The sequence below is a fragment of the Rissa tridactyla genome, chromosome 8 (assembly GCF_028500815.1).
Source record: "Rissa tridactyla isolate bRisTri1 chromosome 8, bRisTri1.patW.cur.20221130, whole genome shotgun sequence".
Classification (NCBI taxonomy): Eukaryota; Metazoa; Chordata; class Aves; order Charadriiformes; family Laridae; genus Rissa; species Rissa tridactyla.
Genome location: NC_071473.1, coordinates 24,692,654 through 24,710,367, shown reverse-complemented (window position 1 = coordinate 24,710,367; position 17,714 = coordinate 24,692,654). Strand labels below are relative to the sequence as shown.

Below are 17,714 nucleotides of genomic sequence, written 5' to 3'. Positions count from 1 at the left end.
CTGGCTGCTGGGACTGACACTTATCAACTTCTTTGAGACTGCAATATTCCCCAGGCTCCTCTATTAGCCATCTTGATTTTGTCAGCCTTTACTCCTTCTGCCATGAACTTTTCCTTATGCCACTTTACACCAACTAACAGTAGCCCAGGGAATTTTGGATTCATAGAAGCCAGCAACAGCCTCCTTGAAGGAGGGAATTAACTGATTCCTGCAGCTAACGGAAGCGTGGCACAGAGGCCCTGCACAAGTCAGTCCCCTTTTGCAATTACTAGCGACTTGCCTTATTTCAAAGGAGTAATTCCTCAACACATCCCTATTCATTTCTCATCGTAACAATCTGTTCCAGTGTTTTCAGTTTATGGCTGGCTGACAAAGAAACAAGCTGGCAAAACCCAGCAGAGTGCATGGAAGATACAGCATCAGCCAAGACATAAATTCGCTCCTTCCTGGAGCCGCAGGGCCCAGCTCCTTTCCATCAGGGACAGCACTTGGACCAGAAGGAAAGAGACCACAGGAGACAGTTGGAGAAGAGGAAAAACTATGAGTGGCTGGAGAGACAGCAATCTTTTTTCACACCTGTAAGTGGTGCCGGGTGTCTGGAGAGCGTTCGTTGTCCAGACTGTTTGCTCTCTCGTTCTGTGGCCTCACTGGCTGCCTCTCCTTCAGAGACGTGCTCCTTCCCCGCCGTCCCGTCTGCTTCCCTTCAGACCTGCTAGAGAGATGTGCTTGCATTCCAGAGCTGGCTTGTACCTGAGCGAGATCCATCCCCCAAATCCCAGATCACCCAGTCTGGCAACCTCAACAATGTGAGTGGAGGCACTGGGGAATTGTGCACGTAGATCTGAGCTAGCTTGAGACCTTCTGATAGTGCAGAGCACACAGTTCATCAGACTTCCGCAGCCCACGCCACCACCCTGCTAAGACCCACACCACCACAACAGGATCCAGCCACGCAAACTGCAGTCACACTCCCAAAAGCAGCACAGAAACACCTCATCAAAAGAGCATCTGTTTGCTTGCAAACAACCACAGAAAATACTTGGTGGGGTTACACATTCACTACCCTAATTTGGGAAGGTTTAACAGGACAAAAGTTAGACTTAACCACCTTTAAGGCCAAAATCTGCATGAGACATTGACTTAGCAACAGTATCTTTGAACAAGCAGCTCCAGAGTTTTATAAAAACTTCCTTGGACATGGAGCAGGTACAACACAGGAGACACCTCAAAGCAATGTTGTCCTTCAGGGTTCTGAACAGTCACAATCATTAAGTGCTCACGATCCATCACTTGAGTGCCTGAACACAATGAGGGTCTCCTTGCAGTCAATCTTAAGGCCATCCTGAACAAACGCTAGCAGGCTGTCTGTGATTTCCCCAGCAGCCCTGCAGCAGGCACAATGCTGTGTCACCGCTCTATACCTGGTGGACGGGATAATGAGGGACTCGGTCTTAGTGATCTTCCCGCTGGGTGGGAGCTTCTCTACAAACACATCTGGTGTAGGAAGTTCAGCTTCCTGGACCTCAGCTTGCTGGTTAGACTCCTGCAAAAACACAAGGAACCAAGTGATGAGGAACAAACCCTCCCCTTTGTCTTGCTACCACAAAGGCTGGCAGGAGACACCCCAGCTTGGCTCTGGCTGGGGCACATTCAGCTACTCACTGCCAAAAGGGAGAAGTCAATACTGGCTATCTGGGGCTACCAGTTCCCAGCCTCACAAGGGAGCTGGAGGTAAGAAAGGTGCTCATTTGGAATAGGGACTCTCCCAGCTCAAAGCCAGGGACGTGTCTCCTAACGCGATGTAGATTAATTCAGCTTACCCAAATGAACTAGCAGAGAGAGCGAGAGATGGGAGAAATGTTACAAGCTGCACGTCCCCAGTAAAGCAACTTCAGCTTTGCAATTTTTACCCCAGGACCAGCTTGATTCCTGCCAATTCAGCTTGAAGTAATACTTCTGTCTGATAAAATGGAACAGCCCCAAGAACACTTTTCAGGATGACACGCATGCTCAGTAGCACACTTTGGGCCAGTCTTCCTCAAACCAAGAGAAAGACTGTTTAAACAGAAGGCCACATAAAGTGTCTCAGTTTCAAGAGGCTGAAAGACAAGAACCTCCTACAACTAAGGTCAGGAGGAGAGCTTAGCATTATCATAGAATGGTTCAGGCTGGAAGGGACCTTGAAGATCACCTTATTCCACCCCCCTGCCCTGGGCAAGGACACCTCCCACCAGACCAGGCTGCTCAAAGCCCCATCCAGCCTGGCCTTGAACACCTCCAGGGATGGGGCAGCCACAGCCTCCCTGGGCAACCTGTCCCAGTGTCTCACCACCCTCACAGGAAAGAATTTCTTCCTAATATCCAATCTAAATCTCCCCTCTTTCAGTTTGAAACCATTACCCCTCGTCCTATCGCTCCACTCCCTGATAAAGAGTCCCTCCCCATCCTTCCTGTAGCCCCCTTTAGGTACTGGAAGGGTCTCTAAGGTCTCCCCGGAGCCTTCTCTTCTCCAGGCTGAACAACCCCAACTCTCTCAGCCTGTCTTCACTGCAGCAAATGTTATCTACGTAAATTGTATTGCATATGCAAGCACATGGAGAGTCACATGCCACAGAATGCAGTTCATAGTAGACACACAAACTGCCAAGAGGAATGCTAACAAATGTGTTTTCAACTTACATAAGAGACAGTGTCAGAAATGCTGTCGCCTGCATGTTTGGCTCCAAGACTTTTTGTCTTTTCAGGCACTTCTACCTGCTTGAGCAGAGAAAAATCATTAGGAAGTATGGCACCAGCAGAGTTTTCAGCCACACTCTCTGGAGCAGACACACTCCTCCGTTTAAACATTGCACAGCTCTGCAGCATGACCAGCAGTGCTTCCTTGTCACAGTAGGGCTAAACGCCTTACTGTGGGATGTGGCAAAGCAGCAGCACAGCAGCGGAAAAGGGGATGGAAAAGCAAGTGAGCTTCCCCTCTGCGTTTGCTCCCAGCCACCATGAAAAGTATCCCAACAACAGTAAGGTAAAGCTTCCTTGAAACAGGGCCAAGGAGTCCCTAAAACTCCCAGGCAACATCTCTCATCCTGGCAGTCATAGCAAGCACACGGGAATCTGGAGCTATTCATACACTCATACCATTAGCAAGTATTCAGTGCATAACCTGAAAATGCCCCCTTGTGTTAATACAGTATTTGCTTAAAAAATACCCCAACACTCTGCCAAAACCCCAACAAAAAACCCCAAACGTGTTTTCTTAGCAGAAAATTCATATCTCTGCATCAAGCCTTTGGAGGAGGTCAGAGAAGGTGCTTTAATTTACACATGTAAATAGAGACAGTGTAGGTCTGCTACATTATCTGCAGATAAGGAACCTTCTTGAAATATGACTTACAGGACTTGATGGCTCTCTCTGGCTCCTGATGCTGTGGATGCTACCAATTTCTGTCTGAGAGCTGGAGTGTGACAGTCCTTCAAAATATGGTCTGAACAAGGAAAACAAAAACTGGTTCTTATTATCGAAAACACTAACAGAGAAAAGTCTATCACATTCACAGCAAAGCAGCGTGACCGTTCCCAGGTGTCTTACTGCTCCTCAGTGGTTCCAGTAAAATTTATAGGCAACTTCTGAAAGGACGGGGAGGTCTCCAGGACAGCAAGAGAAGATAGAAAGTGCAGGGACCCCAACTGACCAACCTCCATCTAATGGACTCAACGTGTTGCCTGTCACGCAGCATACCATATTTATAAAGCTCTTATTAGGAACGCTTGCACGCTCTCACACCACACAACAAACAACAGCTTTTGTTTCCATAAAATCCAGGGCGGACAGGTGGGTGCAGCATTCTCCCACAGCAGAACAGAATGCACATTCACCCCACACATGCAGTTGTGTCCTCGCTACCCCACGCGCAAAGTCTCACACCGCAATTCTTCTTTCAGCCTTGCCAATGCTGATTGAACTCCAAGCCACTCCAGACAGGGTCTAGCTCTTGACTGAAAGACAGCAAGTAGAGTTACTGCCCCCCACTGATACTCTGCTCCTGCAGGTAAGTGACTCTTGCTGCTAATACGCATTTTATTCGTGGCTTGCATCTGGATTTGGCTGCCAGCCCTCAGATCCAATTACACACTTGCTCAATAAGATAAGATGGGGCGTACAGTCAGATTGAGCTTCCATGTAAAAAGGCAGCTCATCACACCAGGCTACAAGACTCAATTACAATTTAAGGAACTGATTTTTTTGTTGTCGTTGCTGTTGCAGGAAAAACCTGCCTACAAGCTTCAGCATTTATCACATCCCCTTCAAGATACGAACACAAGAACTGGACACACACAAACCACAAAGTGTCTCCCCAGGACCAAACAGATAGAATAAGTTCTTATTCCAGCCATCACATATCCCAGAACAGCGAGCTCCTCAGCTCCGGGGAACAGGACACAAGCTCTCTGTGTGTGCAGTACACCACTTCGGCTTGTTTCAAAGCAGCTACTTGCCACAACACATCTACTTTCAAATCCCTTTAAGGTAGGGCCTACCAACTGGTAATAAACTGGGTCAACCTGCAAATGCCTTTATAAGCCACCAGCCCTATCACTTAACACTACTACCCCAGACTGTTCTTGACGTCTTCTGGCTCACTGATAGGGAACAAGTCACTCCAGACTCAGAATTTATTATTAGCCCAATTAGGTTATTCTACATTAATTAGGATATTATGACAGCTGGTAATTTGCTGGCACTTAGCAGATACTCTACTCTCCACTGACCAACTGCAGCGGTAGGCTTTGCTTGTTGCAGAGCCGTCACAACACTGAAGACCTGAGCATGCAACCAGGTGTCAGTCAGAAGCACGTGTGAAGCTTGAACAGTCTCATGTTTTCAGTCTTTATTCAGGCAGGGGCACGACACAGCTCCGTTAGCTCCGGGTTCCGCATCTGCTTGAGACCTCGAACCAGCGATCCCCGGCTCATGTCCACAGAGCTGTGTTTGTCCATACGTCAGTGCTCACAAAAGCTGGCTCAGAACAGGCTTGTGTGTATCTACGTGTGGTGCGGTCAATCCCTTTGGGCCTAAAGAACTCCTTTGTTTCCCTACAGTTCTGCTTCCTTAATCCCTGCAAAGACTCTCCACGTAGGGTCTTATCAGCTTTTACAGAAAGACACAGTCTGCCTTGTGCATCCCTGCCTCTACTTCTGCAGTTTCGAACCACATCTCCTTCTGCATTAGTACAGATTTCCTGGATCTTTCTACGACCTCTTCAAAACACCTGTGTTACAATTCTACTGCCCGCCTGTCAGCTATTCCTGCCCCTGTGCTCAGCTGGCAGGGTAGGCAGAACATCTGCAAAGGGAGCAAGGAAAAGTGAGTGAAGGTAGACCACTCCCCCCAGCTACCGCCAGCTCACAAGCAGTCATCCCAGTTGTAACGACACACACTAGGGCTCCAACACCAGGTGAAGAGGAGAAATAAAACAGGATGGAGGGGTGGTAATAGAAACCATCTGTGCTGACAGTGCCCATGGTATCTCTCTGGCCTAGCATCAGCCACCCTACACTTACTTTAACTTTGGCTTCGGAGTGCTCAAGACGCTGTCATCATCCTCCATTTCTGGCCCACTGTCACTGGGGTTCTCTATATCCAGCGTGTCATACAGAAGGTCCAAGTCCTCCTCCACCTCTGGAACATGCTCTGCCGGGTCCTGCTCTGAATCCAGAACCTACAGACAGGACAAAAGCAGGCATCACCAACTCTGCTAAGAGCCAGACCGATCCCATGTCACCGGAGCTCCCCTGAGGACTGCAGCACATCAGTCTTGGGAGTAAGATTCTGTTCCCTGTGCAAGGATGCTATATCCAACAGAAACATTAGCATACGAGAAGGGCTTGTTTTGGGTCAAGCTTGTCAGTGTCTGGCTAAGCAGGAGTTACCTATTGGACTAAGCATCCACGAACAAGCTCTTAACCCTATTAACCACAGATTATGTCCATTATTCAATATCATTCCATAAACAAAGCTTCAAAAAGGCCCCTAATGGAGGCCCAGTTTTCTTAGAACAAATAGAGGAATGCAGTACTCCCAACAGCGCAACCTGTCTTGGGTTCTACTGAAAAAGTTGCCATGACACCTCCTGATTTGATAGCCAAGCAGGTAGAAATGACAAAAATGTCCACAAGAGGCGCCTGGAACCTGGACAAGGATCAGCTGCCACCCAGACGCAAACCCGAAGAGAACAGATCTCTCACACAACTTCCACGGGTTGCTTCACACGTACACCAGAGTAAGCAGGCAGTGGTGCACAGTTCAGAGCTTGCTTTTTGAACGGCAGCTCCAGAAAAGCAGCGGCTCAGCTGGCTGAGACCTCAGCTATGGGTGCTGACTCCGCTGAGCTAACTTGGGAAGAACAGCAAAGCTAACAGAGCTGCTTGGAAGCATAAGGAAGTATGAGGAGTTACTCACACTTCTCCACAAGCCACAAAATCAGCACACAGACAGCCAGTTGAGATGTTAACTGCTTTTATATTAGATACTTAACATTACACAGGTTTCTTGGGTTCTGGATCTCTTTCATTCTCAGCTCTGACCAGACAGCTGACACTCTTGCGGGTCTGCATTCCCCTATCCAAGTTTTTCATGTCTTGCCTGGCTGTTCTAGTAAGATGATCAAACAGGCTGGGATTTAACTTCATGAGCAACATACACAGTAGACTACTTGCCTTTGAAGGGGTCAAAGATAATTTCAAAGCAGTCTGCAAAACTAATGGATACACACGTGGTTGCCAAAATCTGGTTTGGATAAAACTTGATCTAGAAAATATTTGATGACATTTTAAAGTTGGCCCTCAAGGCTCCATGCAAGGCCAGGGTGTAAGGAAAGGTCACATCCACTGCAGACTTGAAAACAAAATGAACGGAACTAGGGGGAAACAGGAGAGTGTTCCTGAAGACTAAAGCAAGGTGCACCAAGCAGTTAGAGGGCAACACGCAGAACAGGAAGGCTTACAGACTGAATTACTTACCTCATCAGACACTTTAAACCTCTTCAGCAACGCCACAACCTTCTGTTTGAAGTTTTGTTGCTGCAAGTCAAAGATATATTTACTTAAGTAAAGCATAAAGTGAACTGTTTTCTCCCAGTCTGCAAGAAGCCCAGACACATCTGACACTGGTGCTCTAGCTGCTGCTTCAAATCAAACAACTCCTGGCACCACAAACCAAGCCTCTGCTGGTCTCATGCTGGAATCAGCTTTTCCAGACCTTCCTCTCCTGCATTACAACAAACTCAGCCCCACTCCACCAAGCATTACACACCTTCTGGCCCTGAGGGATAGCACATCACTCTTGGTTGGACACAGAGTGGATAAATTCTTTAAACTGCCAGATCACCTCCTGTACCTGTTCAATAAGTTTCTGGCAAACGTTTGACAGTCAACTTTCCCGATTCTTAACAAGGGTGAGCCAACACAGGCCATCTACCCGCTGACCCAAACTACAAATGTGTTTTCTACCAACAAAGCACTGTTTTTCCCAAGAGCTTGCAGTTCATCCTGGCAGGCTCATTTATTTGACTAGCAGCACTGTAGAAAAGTTGTGGGGCTCGTCCTTAGCACTCACCTATCAGAAAAATGCTTTCTGAGTCTGATATCCCCAAATCCTGGGCACAGCAGGCACCAAGTCCAAAACAAAAGCCAAACTGCAGCACCTCTTTTGTGTTTACTTGCCCCCAAGAGCTACCTCCCTCTTGCAGGACCAAACAGCTGAGATTTGCCACGAGCTGCCCAGCCCCTCTCGTCTGTCACTGACCAAACCAATATGCACGCTCTGAAGAAAAGGAAGATGAAAAGGGCCCAGGCGTGAGTGCTGGTGCAGAGCATTCGAGGTGGCATCCCTGTGTCAGGAGGAAAGGGAAGAGAAAATGGCTAGTACCAGGCCACTCTTAGGTGAAGGAAGTTGCTCATTTGCTCGCTTTCCTGTATCTCATGGGAGCTCAAGTACAATGCCTGCTCCCACTCTGGCCTCAGCCACTTCACACTGCCCCACACCTCCAAACCTAACCCTTAACCTCTGAACTCATACCCTGCGAGCTGCAGCCACCTCCTAAAACAGCTAAAGTTTAGGTGAAATAAATCCACCAGGCCTCAAAACAAGACTCTCCAAAGCCTGCCCTATTTCTGTCCCCAGCACACGTGTGAGGTGAAGATGCCCTCACAATAGCGAGAGTTGTCCTCTGGCTCAGGATGCCAAGCAAAACCGTCTCTCACGCAGCCCACCTTGGATCAGCACGGCAGGCTGTGGAGGGAGGACACACAGCATGCAGTCGCTAAGGCGACACAGCAAGAGCTGTTTGCTGACCTGAATGGTTTGACACTTGGCAGACAGGAGACCTGCTGGGTTTGTAGCTGGACTGATGTTAACTGGCAGCACCAAACTCAGTTTCACACCAGCCCCACACACTGGAGATTCAGTATCAGTTTAGTGGTCAGGGCTAGAAAGACACTATTCTTACTCAGAGGAAGTAGCTCGTTTAATAACCAAGTGGCATATTTTGTCCTGGCTGGTCGCTGACATCTGAAAACAATACTAAGGGCACCAAAGATATGAACCAGCATGCTCCTAGTCTCAAACAGAGGGTCTTTTTAGTGGCAGATTCAGGTGAAAACAGGGTTTACTTCAGACCTCATCAAAGTATGGATTTCAGAAATAGCCTCACAGGAGGTACAATGATCTCCAAACTTACTCCTAAGTCCAAAAAAGGAAAACTTAGCCCCATCCTGGTGGTTTTGAGTTATTGTCACCGCAGACACACATAAACACTTGTGGAAGCAGAAAGCAGCCTTATGGCTTGGTCAAGCACACGTCGCTGCTCCACAGAGAAGTGCAACTTTGCAGGCATACGCATGCTTGCTGTGAGAGGGCAGACAGTTGCATGCCACTAACCAAAGCCTTCAATATCCAGCCACTTCTTTTGCCTCAGCACCACATACACCACCTCACGTTTATCTGTCAAGCTCTAGCCCCTGACTGAGCTACTTAACAACTTCTTGATACCTTCCCACTGGCCTCTCCCATGCACAGCACAAACAGAAGAGCTTCCCTTCACTTTAAAGCTACTTTCAGGACTTACACAAGCATGGATCCTGCACTGGCTTCTTCATGGCAGTAAATTTCACACACTTACATGATTTTTGGAGCTCCTTAAACCTTGCAGCCAAAGGACACTCAAGACAGCACAGACACACACCTTGGACAGGCCCATCCCCTGAACTGGCTACTTCTGGTAGCTCTTCACATGCCATGACCATGACCCCAAGCTCTCTGCTGGGCCAGCACGTCTAGTACTGCTGCTCCCATAAGCCACATGCACTGTGCCTCCTGACCAAACCCCATCAGTGTTAGTAAAACTAATTTCCACCGACCCTGGTTATGGACGTCGTTCTTACTATCGATCTCCGCTGCTTCTTGGGCTTCCCCAGCTCGTACTCATCATCATCCAAATCCTGAACAGAAAGAGGATTCCTGTGTTACGTTTGATTCGGGGACACATGAGCATTTAAGTGCTAAAAATGTTCCCTCTATGAAGATGAACCTGCCGCTCTGTCTTCCAGGCTTCCAACATTCGCCTTAATTGCAGTTATGATGGCAGAAGAGAAGAGGGAGCGAACCAGGCCTGCAGAGAGCCAGGAATAACAGCTTGGAGAAGCAAAACATCCCCTAGTTCTACATGCAACGAACAAGGATAGTCACGGCCCCACATTTTGTGGGTTCCTCTCTCAGTACCCTCCAAAAGGTGGAAGGCAGGCGATGCCAGAGTCTGAAGGCAAACAAGACCCAAACTCAAAAGCATCTCACATCTAGCCAGTGGGTCCTCCGTAAGGACCTATTTTGCAGAAGGTATTAAAAACTAAAGACTGACTCAGACCCCATTGGCCCTTTAAATTACAGCTGGGGATCTAATTGGGCTCTTTGAATCCAATCAGTATTACAGAAGCAATCAACTGATGCCTTGACCATTAAGCAGACAAACACACAAGGACGCCTATGTTTTAGTGTTTAAAGGGAGCTCAAGTCCAAACATGTGAACAGATAAATCACAGCATGGTGGAAGAAACGGGCTACTGTGCAGGCCTTCTGCCACTGTAGCTAAACATTTGGTGACAGTCTCGCACTGTCATGCTTTAGCTAAAGAAATAGGCTTTTAGCTTCAAGCACAAGCTGAGAACGTACACGCTCTACTGAAGCTCTCACAGGGAGAAGCCATGCCCTAAACAGTACCTGGCCCTGTACGGCATCATCACTGGCCTCCTGCTCAGAAGAGAAGCTCTCGTACTCTTCCTCCGAATAGTTGTCTGAAAGGGAAGGAAAGAGGGGAGAGATCCTGTGAAACTCCTTTAAAGTGAGGGGACAGTGTCATCTCAGGAGCAGAGAAGGCCAACTAACACCCACAAATCAAGAAAAGAAGGCACACAAGGTGATGCCTGCTAGTTTATCTTCTATCTGTGCTAGAACCAGTGAGATGGGAACTGCCTGGAGGTAAGGAACACGAAGAAACACTTCTAACAGGAAGGGAGGACCAGCACACAGATAAGGGTCCTTGAAACATCACCCCCTTTTACCCTGGAAAGAACCAGCTGGTAGACAGCAGCAAGTAAAGAGGTTCCTCCACAAGGGAAATTACATTTTTCCCTAACATGGACACAACTGGCTTAAAGGAGCAAGTAAAACATGCCAGGAGAGTCTAAGTCCTTTATTGAAATGACACTTCAGGTGAGCTGCCTGGCCTCAGGCAACAACACACTAGCACCTGTGTGCACTACCTTCAACAGGCCACTCTTCTAGCAGTGAGCAGAAGGCTGGTACCACATAAAAAGATTGTCACAGGTAGAAACGCAATGACTTCCCTATACAGTGCACAACGCCACGGATTTACACTCATTAAACCAGGCCACAGTTCACAGCAAAACATGTTGGAGGTTTGCAGGTCTCATCTAAGTTAGGAAGATTTATTGTAGAATACTCATACGAAAAAGAAGTTGGAAGAATAGCTTAAATGTGAATCTCCTGAACACAACACTATTAACGAGGTGGGGAGCTCCAGGTTCTCAACACACTCTCCAGTAATGCTGGGAGAGCACTGGCAAGAGCACAGCTAACCCTCACTGGATGGCTCAGGTCTGGTGTGACATGCAGGAGAAGCTTTGACAATTCAATCGCCAACTCCTGTCACACTCCCTGCATACACAGTAACAGGTTTGCAAAGTGAGTTTTCTCTGCATTAATCTGTTGTAGACAAGGCAACTTGTGCAAACCAGTTCTCACATGTCCCAGGAAGCATCTAAGCCCAGGTGGGGTTTAACTCCAGCTAGTTCAGGAAGACACTGGTCCTCAGAGCACGTGGTTGTACTCCTACCTGTAGACTTGATTTTCTGGCTAGCCTGCATAGTGCTGTCTTCATGGTCAATTGGCTGACTTGACAAGGAGAAGATCCAGATTTCTGCTACCTTCACTGCAGCCTCTTTGATGTTGCTGAAAAGGCTCAAAACCTGGCCACCTTCTGTTGGGTGCTGCATGACCTGGGACAGAAATTAAGCAGTAAAAAAATTCGCATTTAAATGTATTTAAACTTGCATCATTCGCATGCTACAAGAGTTATTTATGTTAATAGAGTAACTCCACATATCCAAGTACAGAAGCAAGCAAACACCCTGCAACTGCAGGAGCCACTTGCAGGCAATACGCAATGCTAGTTGAGATTTTATTTGACTACTAATGGAAGCAATGGAAGGAAAGAAAACGCGTTCTGAGCTTGACAGTTGATTAGCTCATCCTTGAAGCACGATACTTGACTACCTCATTACTATGTATTTGCTTCCACGGCACAGTACTGATTTGAATTATCAAGTTACCAACCTTCCGAACACCTAATTAAGGAACTTAATTTTCTGTTAAAGCTCAGCAGAAGAGCCAGTAAAGGCAAAAATTCTTGGTGAGATATAAATGCAAAGTGCTTCCTAAAGCAAAAATCCCTGCTCCAGAGAGCTGGCACCTGAATCTCAGAGGAGCTGCCCACCCCAGGATAACGAAGCAGTGGGTCATGGGAAACAAGGCAACAGTGGAGGCAGAGGGACATCTCGGGGTGGGTTTCTTCATCCTTTGCCACTCAGTTCACAGGACTCTCCCCAGAACCTGAGACTTACGTTCTTCTCTTGCCCCACCAGAGTCAGAAAGCGCTTCCCCAGGGCTGCACCTCAGCTTTCTAACACACACCAGGTGGCTTTGTCAGCTCCTCACATGGCTTTAAAAAGACCTGAGCTGATGAGGAACATATGCCTTCCTGCTGTTAAACTCCGCTTAGACTCACAGCTCCAATTCATTGCTTTGTTTCAAGAGCTAAGAGAACCTTTTCTTCTTTTAAAAATAAATTTTAAGAAATGCAGCAGTGCTGTTTAGCAGTCATTATAACATAAACTGCAAAGGGGGCGGGGAGGGGGAGCTTGTGTAAAATTTGCTTTCCTGAAGTCTTCAATTTCAGAAATATTCCAGATGAGCTGGAAAGCAACTATTTCCTAACACTGTGAACCTTTCAAAATTTTTGACCTTCTGACTTCAGTCAGCTGACATTACAAAAAGACTTAAGAAAAACCACACGCAGCAGCAGCAAATGCCCAATGCTTAGAAATTCACTGATGGGTCTAATTAACAGGCCCGCATGTTTTCTGCCTTACAGCAGTATTTAATTTCCAGTTCTTAAACAAGCCAAACACGGTACAGGAAAAATGTCAGTTACAACACGACAAATGAGAATTTGGCCAATTCAAATGGCCACCATTTACTGCAAGTGTAAGGGAAGCTGAACTCACACACGAGGAGTGGTCTTTATAATGAATTATTTAACGTACTAATAACTCACTACAGCATAACACTAGCTTAGTTTGCTTAGAAATGATTTGTTGACAGAACGCAGTCTGATGAAAAATACTGGTGTTAAGCTGAACTTGCTACTGCTAAGCCCATCTCTAAATACTTAGAAGCAGAAACAGCAGAGATTAAACAGGGCATGAAATAATGCAGCACGGAGCTAGCCATTCCGAAAACCTTAGTGAATAATTTATCCCCACCTGATTCCAGAATTAATTTTCAGCTGTAGATCTGAAAATTTTATCATTTATCTCTCATGAACAGAACTCCACCCAAATTACTAACAGCCACGAAAGAAGAATCGCATGGGGTATTTCAAGCAAAATGGTAGAAACTACTTGATCCTGAACTCTCATACAGTGGCACAGAGAAGCACAGCAAACCTTGCTTTAACTTGAACGTTTCTTAGGCTTGGAAGGCTTGCCCGAGTGACCCTATCTGTCTCATTCTGTACACATGAAACATCAAAAATTTTACATTTATGACTGACCTGAGACAAACGCATGCATTAGTTCAACTGAACATGCTGCAACTTCTTCTGTTCCTTCCAGAAAACACGATACAAAAGAATATTTACTAGTTTTAAACTTACATTCAAGTGTCCTGAATATGAAGGGGACAGCACTGTATTTAGGTGAAAAGCCCTGGTCCCCCTAACTCTAAAAAAACCCCCACCCAACAACAATAAAACCCCCTCACAAGCTAATAAGCTTCATGAAACCTTTAGCTCTCAAGATATTGTCCAGATGATGTACAATATTATTACTCAGTAGTAAAATCTGTTTAAAGTATTGCCCTGTGAATACTGGTTGCAGTTATTACGACAGCTGCATGAAATCCCACCAGGTACTTCTCAATGAGGAAAGTGACAACACTGAGTTTAAAGAGAAGGAAAAACGTCCACCTTTGTAAACGGAGATCATGTCGAATGCTGCTCACCTCAGCCATGTTGATAGACCCCACAGCCAGAGTCTTGTAGCCTAAAATGGTTCGGTTCTTGTACCGCTTCCGCCGCTGCAGCATGATCTGAAGCTTGTTGCCTTCTCTTTTCAAGAAGTGAGGGTACTGCGGTGGAAACACAATGGAAAAGTTTATTATGTCTCTTGACATTATCTCCCAAGCTGCCTGCTTCTCAAGTAAACTTCATTCCTAGGGATTAATCCAGGGCTTTTAGAAGTGCCTACGTCTACCTTGCACCCAGTGGGCAATCCTTCATTATGCCAAGGAAGCCTTCGTCTCTGCCTGAACAGCTCAGCTCTCAACTTTCACTTCCACAGCCAAGCACACTGAAAACGCCAGGGTGCCCGGCAGAGCACTGACAGTCCCCAGGGCCCAGCCCACCGGCTGTGGGAAGAAGCGGTTGCGCGAAGAAGCGGCTGCGCAACAGAAGAACAAGCTTCAAGAAAAGACACAGCAGCCACCTGACCAGGTAGCCGAGTCTCATCTTGAGATGACACATAGAATCATATAATTGCCCAGGTTGGAAAGGACCTTTCAGATCATCGAGTCCAACCATCAGCCTAACTCTGACAAAACCCATCACTAAACCATGTCTCTAAGCACTGCGTCTGCCCGGCTTTTAAATACCTCCAGGGATGGTGCCTCAACCACTTCCCTGGGCAGCCTGTCCCAATGCTTGATAACCCTTTCAGTGTAAAAAATTTTCCTAACATCCAGTCTAAACCTCCCCTGGCGCAACTTGAGGCCGTTTCCTCTTGTCCTATCGCTTGTTACTTGGGAGAAGAGACCGACCCCCCCGGCTCCTTTCAGGGAGCTGTAGAGAGCGAGAAGGTCTCCCCTCAGCCTCCTTTTCTCCAGGCTGAACACCCCCAGCTCCCTCAGCCGCTCCTCACCAGACTCATGCTCCAGACCCCTCACCAGCTCCGTTGCCCTTCTCTGGACCCGCTCTAGCACCTCAAGGTCTTTTTTGTGGTGAGGGGCCCAAAACTGGACACAGCACTCGAGGTGGGGCCTCACCAGTGCCCAGTACAGGGGGACGATCACTTCCCTAGTCGTACTCACCCAAATATACAAAATACATAGCACTAAGTAACATGCAGAGATCTCAAAAAAGACATTCCCAAGAGAAAGATGCTTCTCTCGCAGGCAAGACCTACATGCTTTTTTTTTTATTTTTACTTTTTTTCCTTGGGACATTGTGAAAATAACTTCTTCCCTATCAAAACATTTGATAAATACAAGGGCTGAGTGCCACCAGAAACCCTGAGATATTAATTTACAGTCCGGAGAAAGCCCGACTGCTACGCAGAGAGCTGGGAGTGGTGGCCACACAAACAAGCAGAATACTAATTAACTGATTGCTCTGCAAGGGCAAGATCCGCTGTGCATCGCACAAGGAAGCGGCTCTGCAGAAGAGAGGAACAGCAGTCCACGAACAGTCCATGTAATTAAAAGACAATTTCAAAATACACCGGCGTCCAGACACAAATGGAGTCTGGGACGTTGCAGACGTGCAACATCCCTAAACAAGGATGGAAGAAAGTTACCGGGGGGAAGGGGCAAGAGGGGCTCAAAAGGCCAGAAAAGCATTCCAATCTACCATCTCCCTGCCCCTGGGGCCCTTCCGCGTGTTGGAAGGGCAACAGGGGAGAGGGACTCCTCGCTCTCAGCTCAAGGCACTTGGGCCACACCAAGGCTGCTTAAGCACATGCCTACAACTAAAGTCCAAAGTCACTCTTGGCCCAACTTGATTTCCATGCGTACAAGTTTTCAGGGATTCAACTGGATGGCTCAAGTCCATACATGTGCAAGTTTCTGCTTGTCAAAGGTGTGCTGCCTGGCCACCTCTGATGAGCATTCACAGAGAGACTCAGGCCACTCAGCTCCTCAGTTAAAAGCAAGGGTCTCTAGAAGAAAAGTTGAGCCATTTTCATAGAACAGACAAGCTATTTTTAACACCAACCACAGCTTATCAACTCTAAAGAACGGTTTCAACCAAAACTTTTCAGTAATTGTCAGTCCATGACAGAGACTGGAGAGGAAAACAGTTTGGCTCAAAACATCTGAAAACAAGACTTTTCGAGCAAGCACCAAACACTTCGAGGCACCTCCGAGGAGCGAGAAGAGGGGGCCATCACACACACCAAGATTCAGGGCAAGACATTCTTTCTGAAGCCCCAGTGATGTAATTCCTTCCATCTGGAAAGGTTTAGTAGATTAAACACAGGAGTTAAGCGCTCCGGAGAGCTGCGATGTTGTGCTTGGAATATCTGGGGAGTTTCACTTGATCCCATGAAACCCACGGAGGGTCAGGAGAAGCAGCCATTCCAGCGGTAAGGGTGATGGTAGCTCATCTGCCAGAAAGGCTACCTCTGGCCTAGCCCTAGCTAGCAAGGCGAAACAGGATGGGGCACACCACCACTAACTCCACTCTTATCCCAGATGTGTAATAGAGCAACAGGAAACTCCTCCCTTCTGCTGGAGAGGAGGCCAGCCAGACACAATGGGCTGCTCGCTGTCATGCCAGCCTGCACTGTCACCTCTCTAGCTCAGCTCTGACAAGGAAACGCTCCGTGCAAAGGGCACGAATTTTACCCAGGAGAAGCAGCGGAGAAGGGGGTGACTGTGAAGATACGAGGGGCTGCAATTCCAGACAGCTAGCACAAAGCAAGGCATACAGTTTGACAGTGTGATATGGAGACACTGGCTGCTGCAAGACACTCAGACCTTCTTGTGCTGTTACATCCACTTGCTTTTACTTTGTGGCCCGTCACCACTCTCAAATATATGCCAGGCGCTAAGTTCAGACTGTATCTGGCTTAAGCTGCAGTTGTTAGCTAGGAGTAGCTTCCAGCTATTGTCCAATTAAGAAACAATAAAAGCTGTCATAAAAATCCTGCTGTGCCATTTCAGAAAGGCTTCCCAGGCCAAGAACACCAATCCTTCCTCGAGTCAGAGACCAGCAGCACATCTCTGCACTAAGCTTGCTCACCTCTTCTGAAGGCTCAGTGTCACGGACACTGCTCTCCCCTGTTCTGGCTCAATTCCCAGCCCTTTCAGGGGAAACGGAGATAGGCAATGCTCTGCATCCTGCTGCAGCACTGCTCTGACTCCCAGAAAAAAACCAAGCCATATTCCCAATTAATTCCAAAAGACTAGCAGAAATCCTTGCTCCTTGCTGACACAGGACTGGCAGAGGAAGACCTGGCTCATCTTACAGCTCTGCTCCCAACCATGAGAAGGCTGCAGCCCCAGGACCCAAGCAGAGGTATTCCTGGCATCCACTTCATTATTCCTGCTCACAAAGGAGGGGATGCAGTGCTGCAGTTAACCCAGGCTGTGGGCTGCATCAGGACAGAACCAGACGCATCAGCCATCTGTGTATCTGCCTGGGCAGCCGCAGGGTTATCATCCATCTGCAATGAAATCTTATCTGCTTCGAGTCTGCACAGGTCTCAGAATAACAACCAGCCTGTCTCACATCATCACTTGAGCCTTTCTCCTTACCAGATCAAACTCTTGACTTCCAAGATCTAACCAACAGTACCATAACACACATAATCCAGATATGAATGCTTCTCAGTGTCTGCCTGGCTCTCCTCTAGGCATGCAAGATCCTCCCTCTTGCTTGCAGCAAGCCAGCCTCTATTTACCTTATTTCCCTGCTCAGGAGGTGGCACCGGGGCAGCTTGCTTTGAGGAAAAGAGGAACAAATAAAATACAATTGCTCCAATTCCCAACTATTACCATGACTCTAGAGCCACAAGGAACTGTCTGCATACTGCTCCTGCCTCTCCAAGTGGTGCCTCCCTCGGCAACTCCAGAGGTTCACCTGTCCCGT

General features: G+C 47.4%; 1 protein-coding gene across 16 annotated transcripts in view; it reads right to left on the bottom strand.

Moving 5' to 3' along the window:
- Window positions 1–17,714, bottom strand: part of PACS2 (phosphofurin acidic cluster sorting protein 2) — an 84,387-nt gene that overhangs the window by 32,894 nt on the left and 33,779 nt on the right. For 7 of the 16 annotated variants that reach the window (XM_054211486.1, XM_054211480.1, XM_054211491.1 and 4 more), the window contains 10 exons: window positions 13,853–13,978; window positions 11,406–11,568; window positions 10,271–10,344; window positions 9,415–9,495; window positions 7,018–7,077; window positions 5,560–5,717; window positions 3,392–3,482; window positions 2,680–2,757; window positions 1,422–1,543; window positions 577–712 (listed from right to left, as the gene is read on the bottom strand). In XM_054211486.1, coding sequence (XP_054067461.1) covers window positions 577–712; window positions 1,422–1,543; window positions 2,680–2,757; window positions 3,392–3,482; window positions 5,560–5,717; window positions 7,018–7,077; window positions 9,415–9,495; window positions 10,271–10,344; window positions 11,406–11,568; window positions 13,853–13,978 — 1,089 coding nt within the window. The remainder of the gene's footprint in view (window positions 1–576; window positions 713–1,421; window positions 1,544–2,679; window positions 2,758–3,391; window positions 3,483–5,559; window positions 5,718–7,017; window positions 7,078–9,414; window positions 9,496–10,270; window positions 10,345–11,405; window positions 11,569–13,852; window positions 13,979–17,714) is intronic. The other 9 variants (XM_054211487.1, XM_054211481.1, XM_054211488.1 and 6 more) reach the window with 7 other exon arrangements.